Genomic DNA, 24,070 nt, shown 5'->3' on the forward strand with positions numbered 1-24,070 from the left:
TTGATTGAGGATGCATCTCAAAATGATCGTTCTTTTATTCCTCAATTTTCTCCTTTTCGTCATTTAAAAAAAGGCTGCATTATAGTTATGATATCAGAAATAAACACTTTACAGGACTGACTGTTTTTGTTACGTCTCTCTCTGCTCTTTACAAAAACCAGAATCAGAACTTGTTGGTGTCCCTGAGTTCTACATGTTTTTTTTTCTTCTTCTAAACATCAAAGTCTTTGAACCAAATGATGGTCTGAAAAGCAATGTACACTTAATTGCATAACCAAGTCAAGAAAGCAAGAGATGGAGAAAACAATGCTGAAAACCATTTATGGCACAGAATAGACTCAAGTTCCAGAAAATGTGCAAATGCTTGAAAGTACATGTACAAGCAACATGCAGATTTTCAGCACTGTTTAAACCATTCCACGCGTGTGTGTTCTTTAAAGGTATTCCTCTGTTATTTTCAATTTCACATAATTATAAACCTAACATCAATCTTTGTAAAGGTTAAATTTTCCGAATATCACTTCACTCTTAAAATAAACCTATAAAACAACCTCACAACATGTCAATCACGGAACACAAAAAAAATTAAGAAATTCTTATCTACTTCACATTTACATATTCCAATGAAACCTAGTGTTGAAATTATCCGAGAGATATACAAAAGGTCTTGCATGAGAGGAACAAATCGTCACTGTTTTAACAAAATAAATGTCATATTTTCTAGGTGTGCTTTAGCAGCTGTTAGGCAGAAATTGTACAGCTTTATATATTTAATAAGTTTAAAGGCAGAGCAGACCATTTGTAATTTTGTTTTCATTTGAACCAAAAGGTGTTTGACCTGATGAAGTTTTAGCACTATGAATGCTGTATATTTGCTAGAAAACAGAACAAACATTAACACAATATTCTGGATCTTGATTTCAATTTCAAAGTTGCCGAGTCAAATTTTTGAATTGCGCCCTCTTGTGACACAATCCCCAAATCCGCATTCGGGACATGATTCTCAATCAGCCGGTTGTCGCCCATTCACGGATTCGCCCAATTGCAAACACGCTACAAATCTGAACGCATGGGGGCCAATTCACAGAAATTTCCAAAAATGTGTCACTTGAAACATCTTTGCAAATGACCTTTTATTGTTTTCTTCAAAATGACAGCACGCCAGAAGGAATGATTTCACAGGGAGTTCAGCGTCATTACTATCAATTTTTTCACACTAATTTGGGCAGTTACTTTTTGGATAGCTGTAAATGGTCTTCTCTACCTTTAAAGAACAATTCGTTGCGTCAGTGCAACAAGGTCGTATCTCCTAAAATGGCATAAATGCAAAACGCGAGTTTCAGAATGTCATAAGGTCGTATGTGGCTTAAAATAACCCGGATGTACAGGCAAAGTCAATGGACGTCGAGATACGACGTTGATGCACGGAGCGTATACGCGCGAGATACGACTTTGTTGCAGAATGGACATGCAACCTTGTTGCACTGACACGACGAATTGATCTGCCTATGGACTAAAAGCCGTGAAAATTCAGTTGTACAAAGCAACACTTTCACAACATATTTCCAGAAAGAACACATCAATAGATTGTACAGCATCCATGCAAATGATGCTAGAGCAAAGCAACTTGCCTGTAGAATAACTAGACTGCTCTATTTGTATAAACCTGCCACTCGCCGCCATATTCCCAAATATCTAAAGAATAAAGCCAAAAACAGCAAATGAAAAAGCAGGCCTTTTAATAAAAAGTCGACGGTTGCAGTTTCCAAAGACATGCCTGTATAGAAATAATAGAAAATATTTAGGGAACAATGCAAAATTACACAGGGGGTAGCTCGAGGTTTTACCCCGAGGTAACCCACAAAACCCTGGTAAACCGAGGTAAACCTTGAGTTACCGCCTGTTTAATTTTGCATTCTCCCGTTATGATTTCAGCACAAATTTTACATTTAACAAAATGGCACAAGTCTACATCGCAAACGCGCAAGTGATACTTCACATGTTTTTTACCTCGATGCCTTAAATTTCTGGCTTTTTTCTTTTTTTTCCCTCTCGATGTCTATAAAATTTGGTTACCTAAAGAAAAAAAAATTACTTAATCTACATTAACTGGTAAGAAATAACGTACATGTGCTAGACACAGTTCAGGAATCACAGTCAAGTTGATTGTGACACACTCAATCTAAAACAAGACTTTTCCTGATGAATATATCGACCTGAATCACACAAGGGTGCAATCAAGAACAGGGAATCAAAATTTTAAAAATATATTTACATTTTTTAAAACGACGTGTCCCCCTCTCTCTCCGGCAAATTCTACCACAATTGGAACTTACACCAGCTTACACTACGAAAACGCTACATTTATACCCAATTAAAAAGGTTCCTTCTTTATTATTTCTTTCAAAGCATTTGTAGGTTTTTAAAAAAAGAAGTCTGTCTTAAGGCTGATTCATACTTGGTGCAAAAGGCAAACAGAAACATGAATTTTACACGGCGAGAAAACACGGTATGAAATTTTGCTAACATGGCATTCACGATGAATATGAACGAAAACTCAATTTCATGCAAAAGCCATGGAAGAGAATTTTTATGTAAGAATTTCTTTAGTTCATTGTGCCAAATTCATTTGCCTTTGCTCTAAAAAATTCACCAAGCACAAACCAGTGTTTACACAGCCGACCTGAAAGGTTTTTGTTTTGTTTGTGGTTTTGTCAGCGGATTGGATTTACTGAGACGTACCCCCAGAGCCCTGCCCGTACCCACCGTAGTTCCCATACTGCTGGGCGTACTGGGCGTATTGCTGGGCATACTGCGGGTTGCTCTGGTAATACTGCTGGTACTGTTGGTACTGCTGGGCGTACTGCTGGTACTGCTGATTGGTGTAGCCCTGCTGCTGGCCGGCCGGTGCGGCTGCCTGGCTGGCCGTGCCAGTTCCATAGTTGCCGTATCCCGTCGCTGCCGTGCCGGTGCTGCTGTAGGGAGTGGTGCTGGTGTTGCCGCTGCCGTAACCGCCGCTGCCGCTGGACGAGCCATAGCCGCTGGATTGGTTGCCGTAACCACCCTGGGAACTACCGTAGCCACCACTCTGTACAGTACCAAAAGAAACAACGTCGACTTGTGAAGTTTGTTTCAGGGGATAAAAGGCCGACAGATATGTGATGCGATTAAGTTAAATGAGTCGTTTGTGTTTTTTTATTACAGATTTGAAAAGAGCACAATCTCAGCATAACTGCTGTGAAAACCGCATGTTGATACCATCTTTAGTAAAAAAATTATGGAAGTCCGAACACCAAGAGATGTGATGAAGTGATGTGATGAAGTGGCCCTTTTATGGCCTGTATCTCCAAATGAAAATTCCCGACAAACGACTCATGTAGCTTGATCGCATCACATGTGATGACTGAATATTTCGTGTGTAAGTCAAGAGGGTAGACTTACAGGCGGAGATCAGATCTTTTTGCCACTGTTTATAATATTTGTTCCAACATACGGTATGCTCAGTAAATTTTTGCACTGCAAATCCACTCCAAGGTTCTAAAAGAATTTGAACTCTGCACATGAAATCTCAAAGATTGACTCAGCTAGTTCAGTTTATCTTAGCAGTTTGTGTGTCTATTTGTACCTACTGCAGTCATGCACATGGTCTTCAGTTTTAAGCCTGGCACAGTGAGAAAGATCCCGTTTTTACTAAAATTGCATTGATTCTTATTACCTTTTGCCTTTGAAAAAAGGTCTTGTTAAGCCGAAACGTCAGGCCCTCTAACATTTTTGGGGAAATTCTATTGACTCAGTTTCGGCAGTATTAGATATTTTATGCGTTTTTAAAGCCAAAGGGAGAGTGCAGCCCAATCGTTAGGGTTTGTGACTCATGATCAGAGTGTCAGGGGTTCATATCCAGCTGCTGGTCATATGTTGTGTCCTTGTGTAAGCCATTTCACCCCACTAGCCTCTCTCCACCCAGGAGTTTCAAAGGGTACCAGCATTAGCTGGGGAGTAACCCACGATGGATTTGCATCCCATCCCGGGAGAATAGAAATATTCTCGGTCATTTCATGCCACTGAAACTGGAGATAAACGCCGGCCTGATACGTTTACTTGACTTGTAACAGCAAAGTACCTCGTTGGGCACAGTTGGCATCAAATCTCCGTGAGCAGGCAGAAATGTCTCACCTGTTTGTTGTAGTCGGATCCCTGATCGCGCCTGTTGTAGCTACCACTGCCGTAGTTACCCCCGCCTCCCCCACCACCGTAGCCGCTGCCTCCGTGACTGCCGTACCCACCGGAATCCCTCCGGCCGTAACCGCCGCTGTCTCTGTTACCATAGCCGCCGCTGCCTCCACCACCTCGCCCACCGTAGCCGCCCCCACCGCTGCGGTTGTCCCTGTAGTTGCCGCCGCTGCTGCCACCGCGGTGACCGCCGCCATAGCCACCGCCTCCGTAACCACCACCGCCACCACCGTACCCTGTCAAAACACAAGGCAAGGGATGCAATAGTAGTTGACAGCCGGTATGTCACACAAATGTATTTTCGGCTTGGACAACTTTTCCCCTGTATCCACTGCCGATCGAAGAGAATCGATTCAAAGCTAGGAATGACGACTCCACTTTTCCTGAGGCATCAACTCTCTACAGCAGCCGAATCTACTTGTTTTCGTTCATTAGCCCTAACCTCACCTAAAGCTACAAAATACTACTCAGTAGTAACCTGTAGTATGCATTTCTTTCCATTTAAGTGTGCACAACACATGTAGTATTCTGTGGTATTTGGTCCTTGACCCCCAAAGAGCCCTTAGGGCGTTAGGGTTAAAGATGGAATGACTCCATCATGAGTTCGAAGATCGGGCACATTTTGGAAACAAGCAGATATTCTACGTCTTTTTTTAATGGCATTGGACACGTTACGGATTAATCTGATCTGCTTCGTTAGTGAAAATTGTAATAGAAATTGCAACGGCAAATACATGTAATCATGAAGACAGTATCGAAGTTCCTGGTTCATTTCAACATTTTAACTTTTTCCTTTAAAAGTTGGGATTTTTTTTGTGGAGAAACTTCATTTTGACTGCCATCATGTAAATCTTCATAATGTACCTTGAGCATAAATTTTAAGACACGCTTTTGGCACTCTAGAAAATTTTGTATCATTTCCGTCTCCACTAACCTCCACGGTTCTGTCTCTGGTCGCGATATCCACCCCGGTGGCTGTCCCGGTCGTATCCTCCCCGGCTGTACCCACGATCATATCCACCACCCCCACGGTTGAATCCACCGCCACCACCGCGGTTGAAACCACCGCCGCGATTGAACCCACCGCCGCCGCCACCACCACCGCGGAAGTCACGGTTCCAATTGCCGCCGCGGTCCCGATCATCCCGGAAGCGCTTGGGCTGGGATCCGACCGCAGCGCGCCCTTCCTTCTTGTACTTCTCCACCAGTGGCTTGCAGTCCTCCCGGCTCAGCTCGGTGAAGGTGAACTCCTCGAACAGCTGGCCTTCCTCCGGGAGCTCAAAGTTGGCTAGAAATTGTAATCGTAACATGGAGGGGGGAAAAAACAAAACATGGAGCGTGAGCGAAGGTAATGGCGTGGGGTTTTTGTTACTGACTAGGCCCTAGAGCTATACCCCTAACGAGCAGGTGCCCTACACAAAGCCTAAGCTACGAGAGTCCCTCTGGTTCTCTCTCTCACTCCCTGGTTTTGAGCGGAGTTTGTGTTTTTCTCTCCGGGTGATCAATCCTACCTTTCATTTCCATAACGGCACTCTCGGGTACATCCTTGCCTTCGTCCTTTGTGCGTTTTTCAATTCGCTTCAGAAATTCCTCATCAGTGGGGACTACTACGATTGCTTTGCTGGTGAAACCTTCAAATGGTCGCATTTTTCGTCGGCGGGCAGAGGGATAGACATTGGTCTGACGGCCCCAGGTTGTGTATAGGGGGGGAAGTAATAAATGAGAAAGGTTGAAGCTCTCAATTAAAGAAAAATACGGGCAGGATATGACGACTTCGGCTCTCTCTGCAATGATCAAGTCCACAACATGGATTACAAACATCAGTTTTTGTGAAGTACAACTTATTTATGCAGTGCTCTGAATCCAACTATGATTACTAGCTTCCTGAACTCACCTTACGCTGGAAGGAAAAACAATCATGTCAAATTTGGTTAGATCACACTAAGACAAATTCATTACAATCATTACTTTAAAACATTTTCAAGTAGCAGAAATATAATAATTACACCAAAGTACCAAACTGTACAAATCCATTTGAAGTATTAAGTAGAATCAACTTGAATAACCTGAGCAAAACTCTACACGGATTAATACAACATACGTACAATGAAAACTTCAAGATTCAAGATTCTCGATATTGAACCATTATTATATCCATGAGGACAATCCAAAGAACTACTTGGCCTTAGCAATACATACCAGTATATATATCATATTGATCTTGGGGTAAGACTATAAAAACCTTCAGTAATACTATGCTGACTTTCAGGAGTTTCAAAACGAGTACATGCATGAACGTACACCAAGACCATTTGTGAAGACGTAACGACAGAGAATTCCTGGTTCTGGTTCTGCTTTAATTTTACATGGAGGATGATGATATGGTCCGCAATAAACTTGATTCAGCTGGCACTGCCTAGCTTCAGAATTTCTTGTAGAAACAGTACGACAATCAAATAACATTTCAAAGATGAAGACGAAACAAACGACGATGATTCCTCAATATTCGTTGTCAGCTCAGCATTAACTTTCATACATGTATATTCTTTATTCCTTTTGCCACTAATTCCTTCACCAACTTTTGCTACTAGCACCTGTGTCTGTGTCTATTTCTGAAATTCTGCCTCCAAAGTATAAGCTCCATATTTCATTCAATCTTTTTTGTGTCAATTGACTTCTCACAGATATTCCTTGCTTTGGTGACTGGCACTTTCTTCCCAAACGTTTTTTTTTTTTCTTTCTTAGCATTATAATACATATGGCTCCTGGCTTTCAATTTTTGTGCTCTTCAGTTGACAAAATTTGTAGGCCTTACTTTATCTTAAGATATACACGTACATTCCAAGATAAAAGACAACTCTCTGTAAAGATGGTTTTCTTGGACAATACATTCAGAACCCAGTTCTTAAGTAACAATGGTGTAAAATAAAGAAGTACAGTATAAATTACATCCACAACACAATATACAAAAATATCCTGTAACTTGCAAATTTCCTTCTGAAGAGCTACAATCTACACCCTACGATACAGGGTAAGTCGGTTCAAGTATCTCTACAGCAGAATCAGTCTTCAGGAAAACCTAATGATACTACAATACTGAGTGCATCACCAACATTAGCAGAACACGAGGCAATGTTAAATCAAGTATCAAAACAGACAAAAAAGCAAGGATTTGGTTTCTGCCACTCACCTGATCCAAGATGAAGTTACGTTTCTTACGTGGCGCCATCTCAAAGAACCGGTTCAGGCATTTGGTGGCCTTGTCCATCAGACTGTCCCAGCGGCCGTGGTAGTTGCGCTTGCGGGACAGGCCCATCACCTACAGATCATTTTTCGGGGGTTGAACTCATTAGATACACAAAAACCCCAGAACCCTACAAAGTGTGTATCAATTACACACTAGCTACACCTGCAAGGGAATGGGTTATGCACATGCTAAACTGACTACAAGAGGAGCTTTTCTTGAAAAGTCGTAGAGACTAACTTACAGCACCTTGCTGAGTTTGACGATGCCCTTCGGCGACTTTCTCGAGGGCCTTCTCTGAAAATCTACTTACATTATCTCATTGCTTTGTTTGTGCTTTGTTTCCTATGTAACTCTTGTCATAATCTGTGCTGGCCCCACTCAACGTAACATCTAGCAGCGTGGAGGGTTATATCACTGCTGTGGTACAGCGACCGGTATCTGTGTAGGATAAAGGCTGAACAGCCTGTACATTATGTCATTTGCTTTATAAGTCATAATACATCTTAACAGACAACCTGCGTTCTTTACGGTTCTTCGTTACAGTGCTTTTACGACAAAAGGGTTCATCCAACGTGAGACTGAAAGCAAGGCGTTGGGGCTTACACTAAGGCTGCAATTCACATCCAAATGAGTTTATTACCTACATGAACAACTGTGCGAGTTATATCTAAACTAAACAATTATATCAATATCATTGCATTTCTATACCATCAGTTGAAAATGAATACTAAAGTCTGACAAACTAAAATAACACATTCATTTTGAACAAAGTGTAACATGACAGTGTTGTTGATGTGCATGTACATGTGTACCTTCAAAATCTGCACAGCCAATTTTCCGAAACTGGGCTCACGGTTTTTTTTATGAAAGTAAAAACTTTAGTTCCTTCCAAATGCCACTTGTAGTTGATTTTCAGTATAGAATGGAAACTTCGTTTTGCAAACGGGGAAAAAAAGGAGGACTGTCGGAGGATTGATCAATACATACTGAGACTTGCAAATAGCTTCTTGAATTCTCTGAGGTACTCCAGCGTCTGCTGTAAGGTATAATTCCAACGTTTTCAAGGATTGGGATTTTTTAAAATTTACTGTCAATAACCGGGACCTAGTTGCTTCAAATTTGATAGAAATTGATGCTCCGTTCTCATTCTGTAATGCTCATTACAAAGTCTCCCGACATGCAGAAGCTGTACTCTGATTCGTTCATAGTTGCCCAATCAGGCCGAGTAAAAATTTTCTGCACACCTAAAGTTGACTGGAATTTCAGCTTTTTATTTTAAAGAATATTAACTTTTTTCGCGTTGCTGGTCTTGAAGGGCAACGATTTCTTCCTCTTGTTTGAATATTAACTTGTTCAAATGTGCGACATCATGGGCAGAAACTGCCTCAGCAATAAGTAGCAAACTTGAAGTGCTTCGCAAAATAATGAATAACCCAATGGGTGAAAATTTGTTGAAATCAGGACGGATCAGTTCGCTTATCCACTTCTAACATTTCTGACGCATCCACTGAGATCGTCACAATGTAGGGAGAACCATTATAAAGACTGGCTGATAAAATGAATTTCTGTGATGCAAAAACTTTGAATATTTAAAGCAGCGAAACGCAACTACTTCTTTCCCTACTTTTTCCACTGTTAATTCACAACAGTCTACAAACTATTTATGTACTCACTACATACACACTATCATCCCCTAATCTATAAGTTGATGAAGACTTAAACTGCTGACATTGCATCGTTCTAAAAAGTGACTTATCAAGGCATGAAAACAGTTATAAATCTATGCAGTTGAAATATACAATTACATTAAGGGTGTTACTTAATTAACAAGCTACTACTTAAAAAAGAAATGTACTGCAGCCTTAAGAGTAAGCCCCGTCAACTATTGCTCAGTCTGGGTTTTTGTTTTTTGTTTCACCCAAGTTTCTTGTCTTTGTTTTGCAAATGCTCATTACCTTCATCTTATCCATGATCAGGTTGGTGCCCAGGATGTAGTATTTCTTCTCGGGGTGTTCCACGCAATATTTCTCCACCCAGGTGGACTTGCCGGCGCCTGGCAGGCCTATCATCATCAGAATCTGATCAGTCAGGAAAAAGAGGAAGGAGTGCGTCTAAGAAATTCGGTTTAAGAATGACTAGTTATAATATTCATTGTCCACGGGCATTAGTGACATGTTCAAGCAAATTCAGATGTAGTTGGGTTCGATTGGGGGGGGGGGAGAGATTGAAGATGACTAATTAGTAAATTTTGATAACAATTAAAAAAAAAATTGATAACATGTAATTTGGGGTTTGTTTCTGTTTTCGGGTTTTTTGGGGCCTTGTCCCAATATAAAAATACACGGAATATATGAAAAAGACACCACCCATCCCAACAAGATTTGTTAGCATTTTTTTTTTTAGGAAACAATTGTTGGTGTTTTTGTACGAACACATTACAGTTCGGAAAGAAACTGTTCTGAAGCCACAAGAATAAAAAAAATATTGGCCTTGAACAAAAACACTGACAAAATTGGGAACCGTCAACATAAGGCTGGATAGCTCAGTTGGTAGAGCACCGTAATGGTAATCCAGAGGTCACAGGTTCAAGCCCCGCTCCAGTCAATTTCTTTGATCAACTTTCTTTGTTCAACCTATAATTTAAAATGAATCACACAAGAATGACACACCAAGTCCCAGGCCAAAGAAACGCGGACTGGGTCAAAAATTGCTGCACTCGTCAAAATCAGGTGGAAAAAATCCGAAAATATTGCTTAATATTTATTTGTATTGGGGGAAAAAATTCCAAAATATGCTAAATATTTATTTGTATTGTGTCCTACCTCGCAGTCCTTCTTGGTCGCTGGAGGGAGAGGCCCACGGGCACGGTCTTCAACGGGGACATTACCAATTAGAGTGAAGCCTTCCGGTGTGGGAAAGTAAGGCTCCTCCTGCACATGAAAGGTTAGACAAATCCATCACAGAGGGTTGCAATAAGCCTGTCCTGTTTAAGGAGGGGTGCTAGTGAAAGAGAATACTTCAAGTATATGCATATCACAAACGCTCCTATTTTTTGAAGTGTCACGGACAACTAAAATGTCTTCCACTTCCCCTGTCATGCATTTGTACACAGACTAGTAAACAAAAAACCAGTCGGATCACATTCATGTGAACACTGTGACTAGTCAAATCCCCTCAACTGACAAAAGAGGTAACTGGTAGGTACATATCAATCACCTCCAGTCAAAGCATGGCTCCATCAAATTAACACGGCGGAGTCAGGTTGGCGTAGCGGTACTTTCCTCGCCTTCCACCGCTGTGTCCCGGGTTCGAATCCTGGGCCAATATGCGGATTGGGTTTTCAGTCCCTGCCTGATTCCGTGGGTTTTCCCCAGAATGTTCTTCTGGGCTTTTCCTCCCACGTCTTAAACTGTAATTTCTTCCCTTTAGTCTGTTCTCCACAGGTTTCTTCAGGCTTGCTAGCTACAGTGCCTAAGGCGTTTTTGAGGAATCCTTGGTATTTTATTGCCAGAAATAATTAAAAATAATAATAATAATAATAAAAACAAAGGAATTCTGAACTGTTTTAAACAGTCACTTGATTAATTTTGACTGCTGTGATGGTTTAGCTGAGTTTGTCAACCAGAGACGGACACAACCACAATTTATAGCTTATTTTTGTATGTGTGTGGCTGGGGTTTTTTTTAGAAGGGAGTGGGACTTCCGGTTGCGTTCCCTCGAGTTATTTACCTTCTGTCCAAAGTTGACCGATATGGATGTGTTCTTGAGCAGCAAGTGAGGGAACAGTGCTTTGCCTTCCAGGTCATCATCGATGGTGAAGGCCACTCCCAGATCGGTACCATTCTTGCTGTAGGAGATGGTGGGCTTCTCTCCCTCAAAGTCCTGGGCAAGAAAGAAACAAAGAAGTAATACTCCGTTAGATTCAATGAAAGCCCCAGGACAAGAAAAATGAAGAAGTTACTCCAGATGCAACATAGTGCATCAGGTGTAAAGGTCTGTGGGACCTTGCACTGAGCCATCAACACCACTGCATAAACTTCCAATTCTGAAACATTGAGAGCTAGTCCCATTGAACAATGCCACAGTTGTATCCTGCTGCAGTTGGTGACCACAGGCTCAGTTTGGCCTTGAGATTTTCGACCTGATGGATCCTGCTACACTGAGCAGGCTTGTCATTTTGACAAGTGTTGCATGTTGCTGCGTTCAGCAGGGTTTCTATCCAAGATACCCTAAGGGGTTAGGGTTAATTCTCCAAATATTCACGACTGAAAACAAGACAAATGGGCACATTCGATCAAACAAATGGTGGCTGGGCGTACCGTCCTAAATCCTACAAAACTGCTCCAAACACTTCCTAGTGGATTTTGAGGGGATTCAAGAGGGTTAGGGATAATCAGGGGTTGACTATTAAATCTCTCATGATCTTACCAGGCATGTTGTGATCACGTCTCCGGCTTCAAACTTCTCACCGTAGTTACTGAACTTGCACTTGACGGATATCTTGGCCGTGCCACCGTATCCGTATGAGAATGCTTCCTCACCTGAACACAGGAAAACAAAAGGGAACAAATTAAACCATCATCGTCACATCAAGCGACCACACTGCAGTCAGTCACAATCTGTGTCCATTTTGCTTTATCTTTAGCGGCAGCGGCGATCTCTCTTGGTGATGAGCCATGCTGATGAGCCTGGTAATACACTGGATATAAGACATTTGAGAAAGACCTCTTTTATCCATTTCCAATGCGCTGGTTGCTTGAATGTGGACTGAGGGCTCAACTCATCAGATTTATACAAAACATGTCCAAGCCATCCCAGTTGTCGTTGATGAAAAATGGTGGAGGATACGAGTGTCCAGGCATTCCAATTATTGCCTCATTTGTGTCATGAACCAACCCTCTGTGTATCATGTCCATAACTCCTTTTTTGTGTTACATTTCCTTTAAGTATTGGAGTGTGGATGTGCTAACATATGAATACATCTGGATGATTGATAATCAAATGGCAGTTCGAAGTCACATCAATGACAACTTAGACCGAAAGTAACAGAGCAATAGCAATGGAATGCCATTGTCGCAGTTACATGTGAGGACTTCACATCAAGTTGCAAACAGTGTATGGAGGCCGACACAGCCTACTTACCCAGCTGAAGGGAGGTTTCATCGGTGGACCAGCCCACACGAATGACGTGCCTGTTGACCTCTTCCGAGGGAAGATGGTTCACATCCAAATGCTCCTCCAGCTGAAAACAATAATGACATGTAATAAATTAGAGACTGGGTCAAGGAGAAAGTTGTCCATTGAAGAGCAATATTACATCACAGCAGTCTGGAACTGTTCGAAAATTGTATTTGTTTTGTTGTTGCTGACTATGGCCTCAGTGTGACATGTACCTTGACTTCATAGCACACTTTTCCCTTGTTGAAGCCGTGCGTTGCTTTGACACCGCCCCAAAGGAACGCAAAGCCGTCCGTGTGGAGAGGCTGGGCTGAGGTTCCATCCTTTGCAATCTTGATGTTCAAGTCGGAAATGTCTACAGAAAACAGGCAGGGAAAACAAAGGCTTGTATAATTTGTTCCATAAAAATTCAGGCAAAAGGAGTTGGTTTTTTTTATAATGGGTTTATATTGTTAATTTACAATTACTTTACTGCAGTATTAAAGTTGAAAGTTCCGACTCAGTAGTGTATGTCAAGAGTGACTTACATTTGCTAAGAACGCAGGTAGTTTCAGGAATGTCGTCATCTTCTTCCATGACAGGTGGTGAAGGCGTCCTAAAAATGAATGGAACAAATCAGCCAAGGTGAATATAAACTGTGAACTTAATTTCATTCTGGAAACAAATATGCAAGACAGGACACTCGGGCATTAATGACAGAAATAACTGTGAGATTTAGATATTAAAATTGAGGCAGGGTAAACATGGTTAACTTTAAAGGGAAGGTACAACATCTGCTTTTGCTGCAATTTTCAGAAATAAATAGATTTGGAGGATTAGTATGTTATATAAAATTATGTTTAACTGACTTGTTTCATGTTTTGGGCTTGTAGATGCTGGAAAAACCAAGAAAACCTATCATGTTCTTGTAGTCTGGTTCCCTGACCCCACTTAAGATGAAACGAAGCAATTAATACACTTTGGGGAATTGTAAGGTCAGAGAATGTATGTACCCCTTCACAGGTATGTGATCAATTGCAAAGAAAAGTCAGAATAACTAAATATGAAAAATTAAAACAGTTTTTGAAAAAAGCCAGTTTTCTCCAACGCTGGTCGGCTGACCAGCGTTGGAAAAATACAAGTTTTCTTGAAAATGTCAGAACACCAGGAGCCACGATTTTACAGGATGCTTTTGACTGTCATTCCCTAACAATCCAGTAAGATATTTTGTGATAATTTGATCATTTCGTTTTTTGATGTTTGCAAATGTTGTATTTTCCCTTTAATTAAATACAAAACACAATAAGTTGAGCTTTAACTAGCTGTTCATGGGGTCTCTACTTGATGTTGTGGACCTCCACTTCGTCATCGCAAGCTCCTACCATAAACTGCAACAAAGAGTTGACCCTAACTCCCCAGGCATTTTTACTAAGATGCAACCTCAATCCTGCAAAATCCTCCAACTGCTTCCATATGTAAAAATTGCATACGGACTCCAGCGTTTCCCTTGCCCAATCAAATGTGAGGCGGCCCACCTCGCTACTTTCAGTGACCACCTTGCTCAATTTTTGCCAATATCACCACCTCACTGTGAAAATTTGCAATAAAAGGAAATACTAATAAAAAAAAAAAAAATTTTGTGTAATTTATGAGTGTTTAGAACTCACAAGTTGGATGTGTAGATGGATCATCGCACTTTTTCATGAGTGCTGCATTCTTTTCAGTTTGCAGACTTCGTAACTTTTGTTTCAATCATCAATTTGTATTTGTAGGCCTACCACCTCGCTCAGTTCATTAGCCAGGGGAAACACTGACTGACTCAATCCTCCAAAATCCTCCACCACCAATCACTTTCAATGTGTTGAGGCAGAGCCAGTGACATCTTGGAGCAGTACAGAGGAGTTCAGTGTAATCTAGGTCTAAATTAATCACGGCTGAGCATACACAACACAGGGTCCAGCCTAAGACCTTGACACAGTGCATCCTCCAAAATCAGCCAAACATTTTTGCCATATAGCCTCAATTCTGTGAAATCGTCCATTTTGCAAAGAGGATTTCGGAGCATTTGGAAAGGTTAGGGTTAACAGTGTCTTTGTTCATCCCCGTTATTCGGATAAGACTTTTGACTTGACTTATGATTGGCTTGCAACTGATGAAAATGTACAACTCTTCGCTCAATAGATGACAAACAAAACAACACAAGCACAACAGTATACTTGGAATGTTGCGCTGGCTGACACAAATATTACAGCGAACTGAATATACCTTCTTCTGGGCGAGCGATCTCTATAGCGGTCATGGCGGCCTCTGTCTCGGTAATCGTGTTCCCGGTCTCGCTTTCTGTCACGAGAGTCCCTCTCCCTCTCTCTGTCATCAGTCTTGGCTGGGCTTTCTTTTTTGTCTGGGAAAATTACAACGGCAGGTTAAAAAAATAAAAATATTAGCAATTTCCTCAATGTTTAAACATCTGGGATATTTCACCAAGCTTTATGCACATTAGCCCCGACTTCCAACACTGTAGGCATCCTTGCTACAGACCGCCTTGAATTTCTTCAAAACCAGCTCCAGTCTGGAATAGAAACTGCAAAAAATACTTTTCATTTTCAAAGTTGAACAAAGCAATTGACTGGAGCGGGGTTTGAACCGGAAACCTCAAGATTGCCGTTCAGGTGTTCTGCCAATTGAGCTATCTAGCCCAATGGTGGCGGTTCCCCAATGAGTAAAATACTTGTGACATCACTCCCAGATAGTGGGCAAGATCTGAAACAACCTACCTTCTTTCGTCTCAGCTTGAGCACCAGCCTCCCCACTTTCCTCCTTGACTTCCGGTTTGGTCTCCTCGCCACTTTCCTCCTTGACCTCTGGTTTGGCCTCCTCTGCCTCCATCTTGACATCCGCAGTCTCCTGTTTGACATCTGACTCAGCTGCTTCAACTTTCACCTCGGGAGGTGGTTCCTTCTCCTCCACGGGGGGTGGAGCCTCCTCCTTCAACTCCTGCTGCTCAAGTCCTTGCTCTTGCTCCATGGGAGTCTCAGCTTCTGGCTCCACTGGTTGTTCTACTTCTTGTGGCAAGTCTTCCTGAATCTCTGGAGCCTCTTCTGCCAAAGCGGCAGCAGCATCTGCTTCGGTGAGCTCTTCTTGGCCCTCTTGCTCAATGTCCGATTTGCCACCCAACAGTTCGTCCTCATTGGCTTCTTGTGCCATTTCTACCCCATTATCCTCGTACCCGCCTTCCAGCTGCTCGCCCTCTACATCGTCCTCTAGTTCCTCCTCCTCCTCCTCGGGCGCAGGGGAGACATCGGTGGAGGCATCGTCATTCTCTGCAAGGAGGGCTTCCTCCAGTCGTTGGACAAGCACTGCTTTCACCCCCTTCGTATCAAGTCCTCGTAACTGCAGCTCACTTCGGAGCTCAGCAACTTTCAGTTTGGAAGGGGTGACTATTTCACTCATCTTGACTCACTGGCTGATTGAGAACTTGATGTATAATGAGCTTCTGCAAAAGTCCAAGTGAAAAAAGGCCAAGTAAAAAAATTACCAAATTTCTCATCCCTGCCCGTTTCCTTTTCACCAACCGCCTCCTTTTTAAACGAATTTTAATTCTGTACATTTGCAAATATAGTATCAATATGTAGATAGGCCTATTGTTTTTCTATTTATTTCCAACAAAATTGTAGCTATAATGTAGACAGGCTCACAACTTCTTTGGACACAATTTTATCGACGATCGTGTAGTGTTGGCCCCTATAAAGTTTCAATCAAATTAGAATCAAGGGTGTGTTTTCTTTACTCGAAAATGACCTTTTCAACCTAAAACAGACTTCTCTCAATATAATGACACCTTTTGTGTAATTTTTGAACAGTTTCTTGGGGTAGAAATTACAATTTTCCTACCAGGTTTACGGTTGGTGCTGTGCAATTCAACACGCCTCGCTATCTTTATTTTCTTGTTGCGTTTTGTCATTTTTACCCCAAATTTCTCTCAAAAATTCATTAACTCTGCCCTTTTTCTATGACATACCTGCATGTTCTTGATGTCGCCAACTCGTTTAGGTCAAATAATTTTTAAGAGGGTTTTGTTATAAAGGAACCGGGCCCGTAGGTAGATACACAATCATCATTTCATTAGCAAGTGTCAAGAAAATGAAAAGACCATCCACTGCAGGCCTTCATTTTTAAGGAGCGCGAGCGCGATCGCGCTCCTTCGCGCTCCTTAACACGGTTTCTGGCGCGCGAATAATAGCGCTCCTGGGTAAATTTGTAAGCTCATTAATTGTCGACTCCAGTTTTTGTCTACATAAAGCCAACAGTAAAATCTTGTCAATCCAAATTTTATATACTTGATTTCTTAACTTGTCATCCCGATGTTTGAACGATTTTGTTGCAAAAAAAATCAACAAAAGTAAGTCGAATACCTTCGTAAAATCCACCCATATTATCATAATCATCGCAAGGATTTTGTAAACATCGCAGTTACTCGAGCCATCCCATACATCACGTACATATGGACACATTAGCCATTTTCTTTTCATCAACGACATGTAGCATGTTCCATTATGATCAAGGGTACTGGCAGGATCGTCATTTAGACGTGCACCGCCATTAAGTGAATAAAATGAAATAATAATTTCGGTTGAGATCAGTTTATAAATATTTATAATGTTAAACTAAATAAATAAACCTCCGATGAAGTGAAAACACAAAACAATTATGAAATGGATGGGCTGTGCAATTGAAACCACCTACTTTTTAATACCAACACCCCTATTTTTCGATAAAATGGACGTGGCCCAAGCACACGTGTTGAGTGTGGTGCCGGGCGATCGCGAAACCGACCCGTCCCCCGATCCCACGCATATACGCGTAGGCCTACATGTACTTGTGCGCGATCTAATACTGTGCAGCCAGACAATTAACAGTGAAATTACACCGTTTTTCTGGAAGTTGTGATGTTCCAAAGGGAGCCAGAGTTTTTGAACGGCATTTTGAATGATCTCAGGTACATCCACAAGAAACTAGCGTTCATTTTTGACAAGTTTGGGTTGGAAATACCTTACGAAAGGTTGAGCTCATTTGTCCCACAACGATAGAGTGCAGAGCGATTTTCCGTGTGTCGACTACCGGGCTATGTGCCGCTAGCGCGGCCGGTCAACTGGCCACCCGTGCACGGTGACATTGTTTGTGCGTAGTACCATTCGACATTTTGTAATGGCGTTTAATACTTGTACATTTCTGTGACCTTACTTTCGATCCTTTTATTTTTTGTGCCCAAAACCAAATATTCATATAATTATTTTCCTTTTCTATTGCGTTTCCCGAACATGCACATTTTAGACGGGCACTGCACTAGTTTTACTAATTTTGAGTAAAATTAATTTCTTTGACAGATGTATGACCGGACTTAAATTAATTGGATTTTTGGGGGGGGGGGGGGGGGGGAGGGGGCTCTATTCATCAATTTGGATATAATTTTAGAACCCCTCAAAAACACGGTTACACCACATCATACATATGCAAATTTAAACAAAAACAGGTTTTTAGTAAAGTTAGTAAACCAAAACAAACTATTTGATAAAAAAAAATCAATAAATAAAAACTGAAATAAACAGTAAATAAAACAAAATATAAAAATAAAATAAAGTGAATATAATAAAAACGAGGTAAAATAGAACAAAAAAGAAACACTAAAGAACCACAAGTCAACTCCAATTTGTTTTTCATTTTTATTTCCAATTCCACATCAGGATGATTCACAAACAAGTAAAACTTAAACCTATTAAATTGACATGAATTAAGCACTCAATTTGTAGTGAACAGTCGCATCTGTTTCTCAGTTCTGATGCAAGTGTGTGTGCATGATATGAAAGGCTTCAGGAAATGATTTGGATTCATTTTTTACTTTGAGCACAAAACATGCAAATCGAGCTCCTCGGACTTTTCTAGGAGAGCAATTTTGGGTGCTCAAATTGAGCTCCTCGGATTTCCCAGGAGAGCGATTAACTGAGCTCCACGAATTTCTAAAAATGAAGGCCTGCACTGTCTTGGAAAATTAACCATCAGGGGGGGGGGGGGGGGCATATTTAAAGCCCACATGAGAAACAACTTTTCTCACTAGTCTCAGCCTAATGCACGTGATTTTGAGGAAGGGCAACCTCTGTGTTCGTAAATTAACTGATTTACTCCTCACTAAACTCTAAAGGTGACTGATTGATTTATTCATACACAAAAAAAAAAAAATCAGTTTCAAAATTCTTTTCAACTTTCAAGGCAGAAACATTTGTAGTACACAGCGCCCTCTATAGACGAAACTGCTTCCAAAATAAAATTTAAGTACTAGGCCAAAAAAAAAAGTCTCCGGTTTCTGGTATGCGCGCGCGTCGCCGTAGCCATGCGCATCGGCAAAATGAAAAAGTTTTTTTTTCAATACAAGATGATTTCTCAAAATCGCCAAACTCACTGGTTTGACTGGAATCCTGCTGCTGCACAATTTTTACGTGTTTTTAGATGGGGTTATGATCGAGAATAAGCTTTATGTGGCCTCTCTGGACTCCCATATATTTGCACTAAGTTTAGTCGGGCACCATTTGCAGTCATTAGCCGACATTTGAAGCCAAAAAAAAAAAAAAAAAACAGGTAAAAAAAAAAAAAGCCGCGTCGCCGCACCACTTTTGGGGCAAGCTCCATTACCAGAAACCGGAGACTTTTTTTTTTGGCCTAAGTAGTCTATTTTTTTAATCAAAGATAAAGCCTAGGCTTAGAATTCAGGAGAAGCCAATGGAAAGTTAATGAGCGAGTTTGTATCATTCATAGCGGACGAGTTTGAACAGGTGAAATTCAGGCGTGTCTGGTCTCGCCGGCCACGCCATGGCGCCAGCGAGACGGCGAACAGACACCGCGCCGCACCGCCAAGCAAAATCGTGAAAACGTTTTGCACTAACGTTGCATCTGGTCAGCATTTTTTCGCATAACTGAACCCTTAACTGAAATCGTGAAATATATATGATAAATCTATTGACATACGAGTACCTATTAAAAATGAGTTATGAAACAAAACTTGTTTTCTAACGAAAATATTTGAAAATACTAGCAACATACCTCTTCACAACACGGACAATTCAGCTCACACACGCCGCATGCGTAATCCGCGTACTTGTACTGCTATTGCCGCTTCTCTTTCGTAGACATGTTCTCATTGGTCAGATTATTTAAAGGCAACTATTTTACCTCTCATAATTTTTCAGTTAAACTTGCAAGAATTATAAAATTATTTAGCTGAAAAATTATGTATTAATAATTTATACCTTTTCGTATTTAATGCTTTCATATATCTTGATAATATAACAGCTATAGTGGGGAAGAATCGACACGCGGTTTGTTCCCCTTGACCAATAGACAGACGTCTAATAAACTATTGTAGTGAAAGAAAGCCTGGTACCCGGTGCCATGATTTCAAAGGCGAAATATTTTGTTTGACACCAACGCTATTTAATCAACGCGCGAAGTGCTAGCCTTCTTTCAAGCGGCAATGTTTATGTTTGTGAATCACACGTACAAAAAATAATGTTGTGTCTTGCTTTCTGACTTCACTTTTTTAGCTTTCTGCTTTGTACATATTTGTTGAGCAAGGAGCACCAAGGAGTGTTGTCCAACTTCTTCACGTGTTCAAAATTGTTGTGTTGGTTGTGAAATCAGTGCCAATCCTGTGTACAAACAAAACAGTAGAAATCCTCTCCAAAATTTAACTGAGTAAAATAGAATTAGAAAAGGTGAACATTTTATTTGTACCTAAACAAATTGGGGGGGGGGGGGAGGGGGGCACTTACCAGTCAGAGTGTTACTCTAGCCCAATCATGCCTAGAAGTATATCTGGTAAACATTTTCAGACTTGTCTGCAGGTTGAGTCTGAGAGAAAGTATGATCAAACCGGGAATGCCTGCTTTAACATTGCAGTTAATTGCCATGGCAATGGCATGCCCTAGGTGGTGGGGGGGGGGGGGGGGTGGGAGTAACATATCATTATCAACGAATGAGGTCCAGCCCCTCCTCCTGTGAAAGCAACGTTCTGCAAGTAATCAGGTACCGGTACTTCCTCTGCTAATCATCAGTCTCCTGATGACTGGCAGAGCATACCGTCTGAAGCGTTGAGTTTCCCCAGTTCTTTCCAGAATTACCATATACATGTAAACTCAAAAAATGTGTGTCATGAACTCGTGATCGAGCAGAATAAGACTGCCTATTGAGAGCACCAGGCTCAAGCTCTGGTTTTTCAGATCAGTAGAGACTAGAGTGTGGCTTCAAGTCTCGGTCTCAACACTTGTGTCCTTAAAGGCTAAGCAAGACACTTGACCATTATTGCTTCATCCTTGGGATTGGACACAAAGCCGTACGAGGTCCCGTAGAACCCAGTAACACGTATCGCTAAGATAAGAGAAGAGGTTTGCCCCTGGCAGTGCTTTTATCTTCAACCATTTGAAGGCAGTACTTGCAAGGAAGAAGAAGACCAGAATGCTTAATCTTGCAACCTGCATCTTCATCTATAAAAAGTTGTTTGTAATTGTAAACTTCTCTGCCCATCATCAGTTTCCTGATGACTGGCAGAGCATACTTTCCAAAATTTTGTGTTTCGGGTTCTTTTCACAACCTCATAAATTAACTCACAAAAGAGATTTGCTACATAGTGCAACCGCAAACTTAGTCTAATATTGCTATCTTCTAAATGCAATCCCTCAAATCTGAAATGACTTGTTTTCTTATCGATTAAAATTATGTCATTTTTTCCTACCCAGGAGAAGATGTCACTCTTCAGTGGCATGAAGTTGGCTAGCTCTAGCCCTGACAAGCATCCCACAGACAGTGCTCCTCGAACGACGGAACCAAAGATCTACAAAAGCCCTTCAACTGAAACAGAGAAGAGTACCAGTAATTCACAAGAAACCAGGGATTCCAGTCAATTCTCTTTTATACTGGACACAGCGAATGGAAAACGGCCAACAAGTACTGCTCTTGAAACAGAACATACATGTACTGGAGAGTCAAGTAGTAAAGTGGACCGACAATTGTGTAAAGACCGTTCACCAAAGTCACAGCCACCCGAATCAGCCATAGATGACCTAAACTTCGACCTCGACCCCATAAAGGTCATTAGGGATGCCCACACGCAGGGCCAAGAACATCGCCCCGCAGGTTTCGACCTACGGGATGTGGATTTCAGTGCGCCATCAGAGCAAGAAAATCAAGAAGACGAACATTCAGCGTTGGATGCGAAATCAACAAGCAGTTTTAGTTTTATTACAAAAGAATCCTTGGTGAGCACCGAAGAGAGTTGTGATGTAGAAGAAGACAGTCAAGCTGCAACTGGCAATGAGTCGGTTGAGGAGGTTTCGGAGGATTCGCAAACTCCAGGGAGAAGGAAATTGGAAATTGGGAAGATCACAAGAAGAGACGATGGAGAAACGGGCTCACTGGATCGACGGAGAGTTTATATGGAAGAACATGTGAAGCAGCTGCTTATCATTAAGTAAATACAAATGTTGTCAGGGAAAGATTTTAAATGTGGCACGGAAAGATTTCACCTTCAAACCCCTAACCCCCTATATACCCCCTCCCACCCCCACCCCCCTCCACCCCATTCTCCCCATCAGCAAAAACATCCCTCATCAGTTCAATGTCACATCAGTTTTAATTATGGTCAAATTTGTTTATTCTTCTTGCCACCAAAACTTTGGAAGGAATAACCAAGAATTATAATCAATACATCGCATTCTAGACAAGTCAGGACAAGTCAGCACAATAGGCCTAAGAGTAAGACCTATATGACGTCATGCTTTGTTTACATGTGTGTTTTCCTAAGTGGGACGCATCTCATCTGGCTCTCATAGGGAAGCACACACGCATGAGGTCATTAGGTCTCGGGACTGTTAAATCACATTTTATCTAGTCTTGCAACAAGTAACTAGAGGAGTTAATTTAGCGGGAAGCTGACTCTAGCTAGGAACTGGCACAGTTATTGCAGCAAGGAGCTGACAAACTTACTTTTCAGCTAGGAACTGGCTGCATTATTGCCCGAAGGTACTGTCAAGTTAGTTCCAGCAATTACATGTAGCTAGGTCCTGGCAGAGTTATTTCAGCAGGGAGCAGACAAGTGCTTTCTAGATAGTAACTGTCAAAGTTATCGCACCAGGTGGCAGTCAGGTTTTTCCAGCTAGCAGCTGGTGTAGTTAGTTTGATAGAACCTTCAAGATATTTCTAGCTAGGAACTGGTGCACTTATTGCAGCAGGGAGACAAACTTACTTTTCAGCTAGGAACTAGGGGCATTATTGCCCAAAGGTACTGTCAAGTTAGTTCCAGCAGGGACCTGGCAGTGTTATTTCAGCAGGGAGCAGACGAGTACTTTATTTCCAGATAGTAATTGTCAACATTATCGCACCAGGTGGCAGTCAGGTTTTTCCAGCTAGCAGCTGGCGTAGTTAGCTTTATAGAACCTTAAAGGTATTTCTAGCTAGGAACTGGCACGGTTATTGCAGCAGGGAGCTGACAAATTTACTTTTCAGCTAGGAACTTGCGGCATTATTGCCCGAAGTTACTGTCAAGTTTGTTCCAGCAATTAGTTAGGACCTGGCAGAGTTATTTCAGCAGGGAGCAGACGAGTACTTTATTTCCAGATAGTAACTGTCAACGTTATCGCACCAGGTGGCAGTCAGGTTTTTCCAGCTAGCAGCTGGCGTAGGTAGTTTTATAGAACCTTCAAGGTATTTCTAGCTAGGAACTGGTAGAGGTATTTTGGCAGGGAGCCGACGAGTGTTTTCAGCTAGAGTCCTTTTTTGCTAACTGGCAAAGTTATTTCGGCATGACAATGACTGCATAACACTGACTGAGTTTTGATACTTCAGGAAATCTACTTGTGACGTAGCAGACCGGGTTGTGCAACTTGCCAAGGACTGTGTGCTATCAGGATTCTCTCTACTGGAGAAGCAGCATCAGCTGCAGGCATTGCAGCAGCAACAACAGCAGGCTGTCAACGAAGAAGACTATGAAAAAGGTAGTTCAATGGCATACATTTCTATTTCACTGCAAACATCATCAGAATACCCGCCAAAGCGACCAACCCTATCCTGCCGAACCGACCTACCCGGGTATTTTTCATACCAGATTCTAAAGCTCAGGATATAAAGTAGAGATTTAGTGAGATTTTGTTTTCTAATTTGTGGGTCATTCTATAAATTTAGGGTTGTGACACTTTTCCTGTCCATGTTAACTTGGTACTTTGTAATTTTCTAATATTATTAATGACTTCAAATTATATTTTATTTTTTAGGTAGGTACATGTAGTTTGCTATTTTAATCACTCTTGGAGGATGACTGCATTAAGGAGTGCATCATTATTATTGAATCATGGATATCAGATGTAACAGGGACGGGGAAAAAAGTGGACCCCAAAT

General features: G+C 41.5%; 2 protein-coding genes across 3 annotated transcripts in view; one reads left to right on the forward strand and one right to left on the reverse strand.

Annotated features, from left to right (window-relative positions):
- Positions 1-19,870, reverse strand: LOC119741909 (heterogeneous nuclear ribonucleoprotein U-like). Its single transcript, XM_038217854.1, has 15 exons — positions 19,727-19,870; positions 15,409-16,127; positions 14,900-15,035; positions 13,183-13,250; positions 12,871-13,010; positions 12,620-12,719; positions 11,906-12,018; positions 11,207-11,359; positions 10,300-10,407; positions 9,433-9,555; positions 7,421-7,549; positions 5,742-5,910; positions 5,165-5,518; positions 4,174-4,466; positions 1-3,088 (listed from the first exon to the last, which is right to left on the reverse strand). The coding sequence occupies exons 2-15, from the start codon at positions 16,082-16,084 to the stop codon at positions 2,729-2,731; spliced, it is 2,922 nt and encodes a 973-aa protein (XP_038073782.1). The 5' UTR covers positions 16,085-16,127; positions 19,727-19,870; the 3' UTR covers positions 1-2,728.
- LOC119741910 (trichohyalin-like) overlaps positions 19,376-24,070 on the forward strand; it is a 12,389-nt gene continuing 7,694 nt past the window's right edge. Inside the window, exons 1-3 of one of the 2 annotated variants that reach the window (XM_038217856.1) lie at positions 19,376-19,579; positions 21,418-22,148; positions 23,522-23,670. In XM_038217856.1, coding sequence (XP_038073784.1) covers positions 21,424-22,148; positions 23,522-23,670 — 874 coding nt within the window. In that variant the 5' untranslated portion in view covers positions 19,376-19,579; positions 21,418-21,423. Of the gene's footprint in view, positions 19,580-20,116; positions 20,398-21,417; positions 22,149-23,521; positions 23,671-24,070 lie in introns of those variants that run through there. The other variant, XM_038217855.1, reaches the window with a different exon arrangement.

Source organism: Patiria miniata, unplaced genomic scaffold, assembly GCF_015706575.1.
Source record: "Patiria miniata isolate m_02_andy unplaced genomic scaffold, ASM1570657v1 HiC_scaffold_5, whole genome shotgun sequence".
Lineage (NCBI taxonomy): Eukaryota > Metazoa > Echinodermata > Asteroidea > Valvatida > Asterinidae > Patiria > Patiria miniata.

Coding starts and splice junctions, on each gene's coding strand:
- LOC119741909 (XM_038217854.1), bottom strand. CDS start 16,084: ATGAGTGAAATAGTCACCCCTTCCAAACTGAAAGTTGCTGAGCTCCGA. Junction 5,519..5,741: donor TGCCGTTATGGAAATGAAAG/GTAGGATTGATC, acceptor TACAATTTCTAG/CCAACTTTGAGCTCCCGGAG. Junction 4,467..5,164: donor CCAGAGACAGAACCGTGGAG/GTTAGTGGAGAC, acceptor GTGTTTTGACAG/GGTACGGTGGTGGCGGTGGT.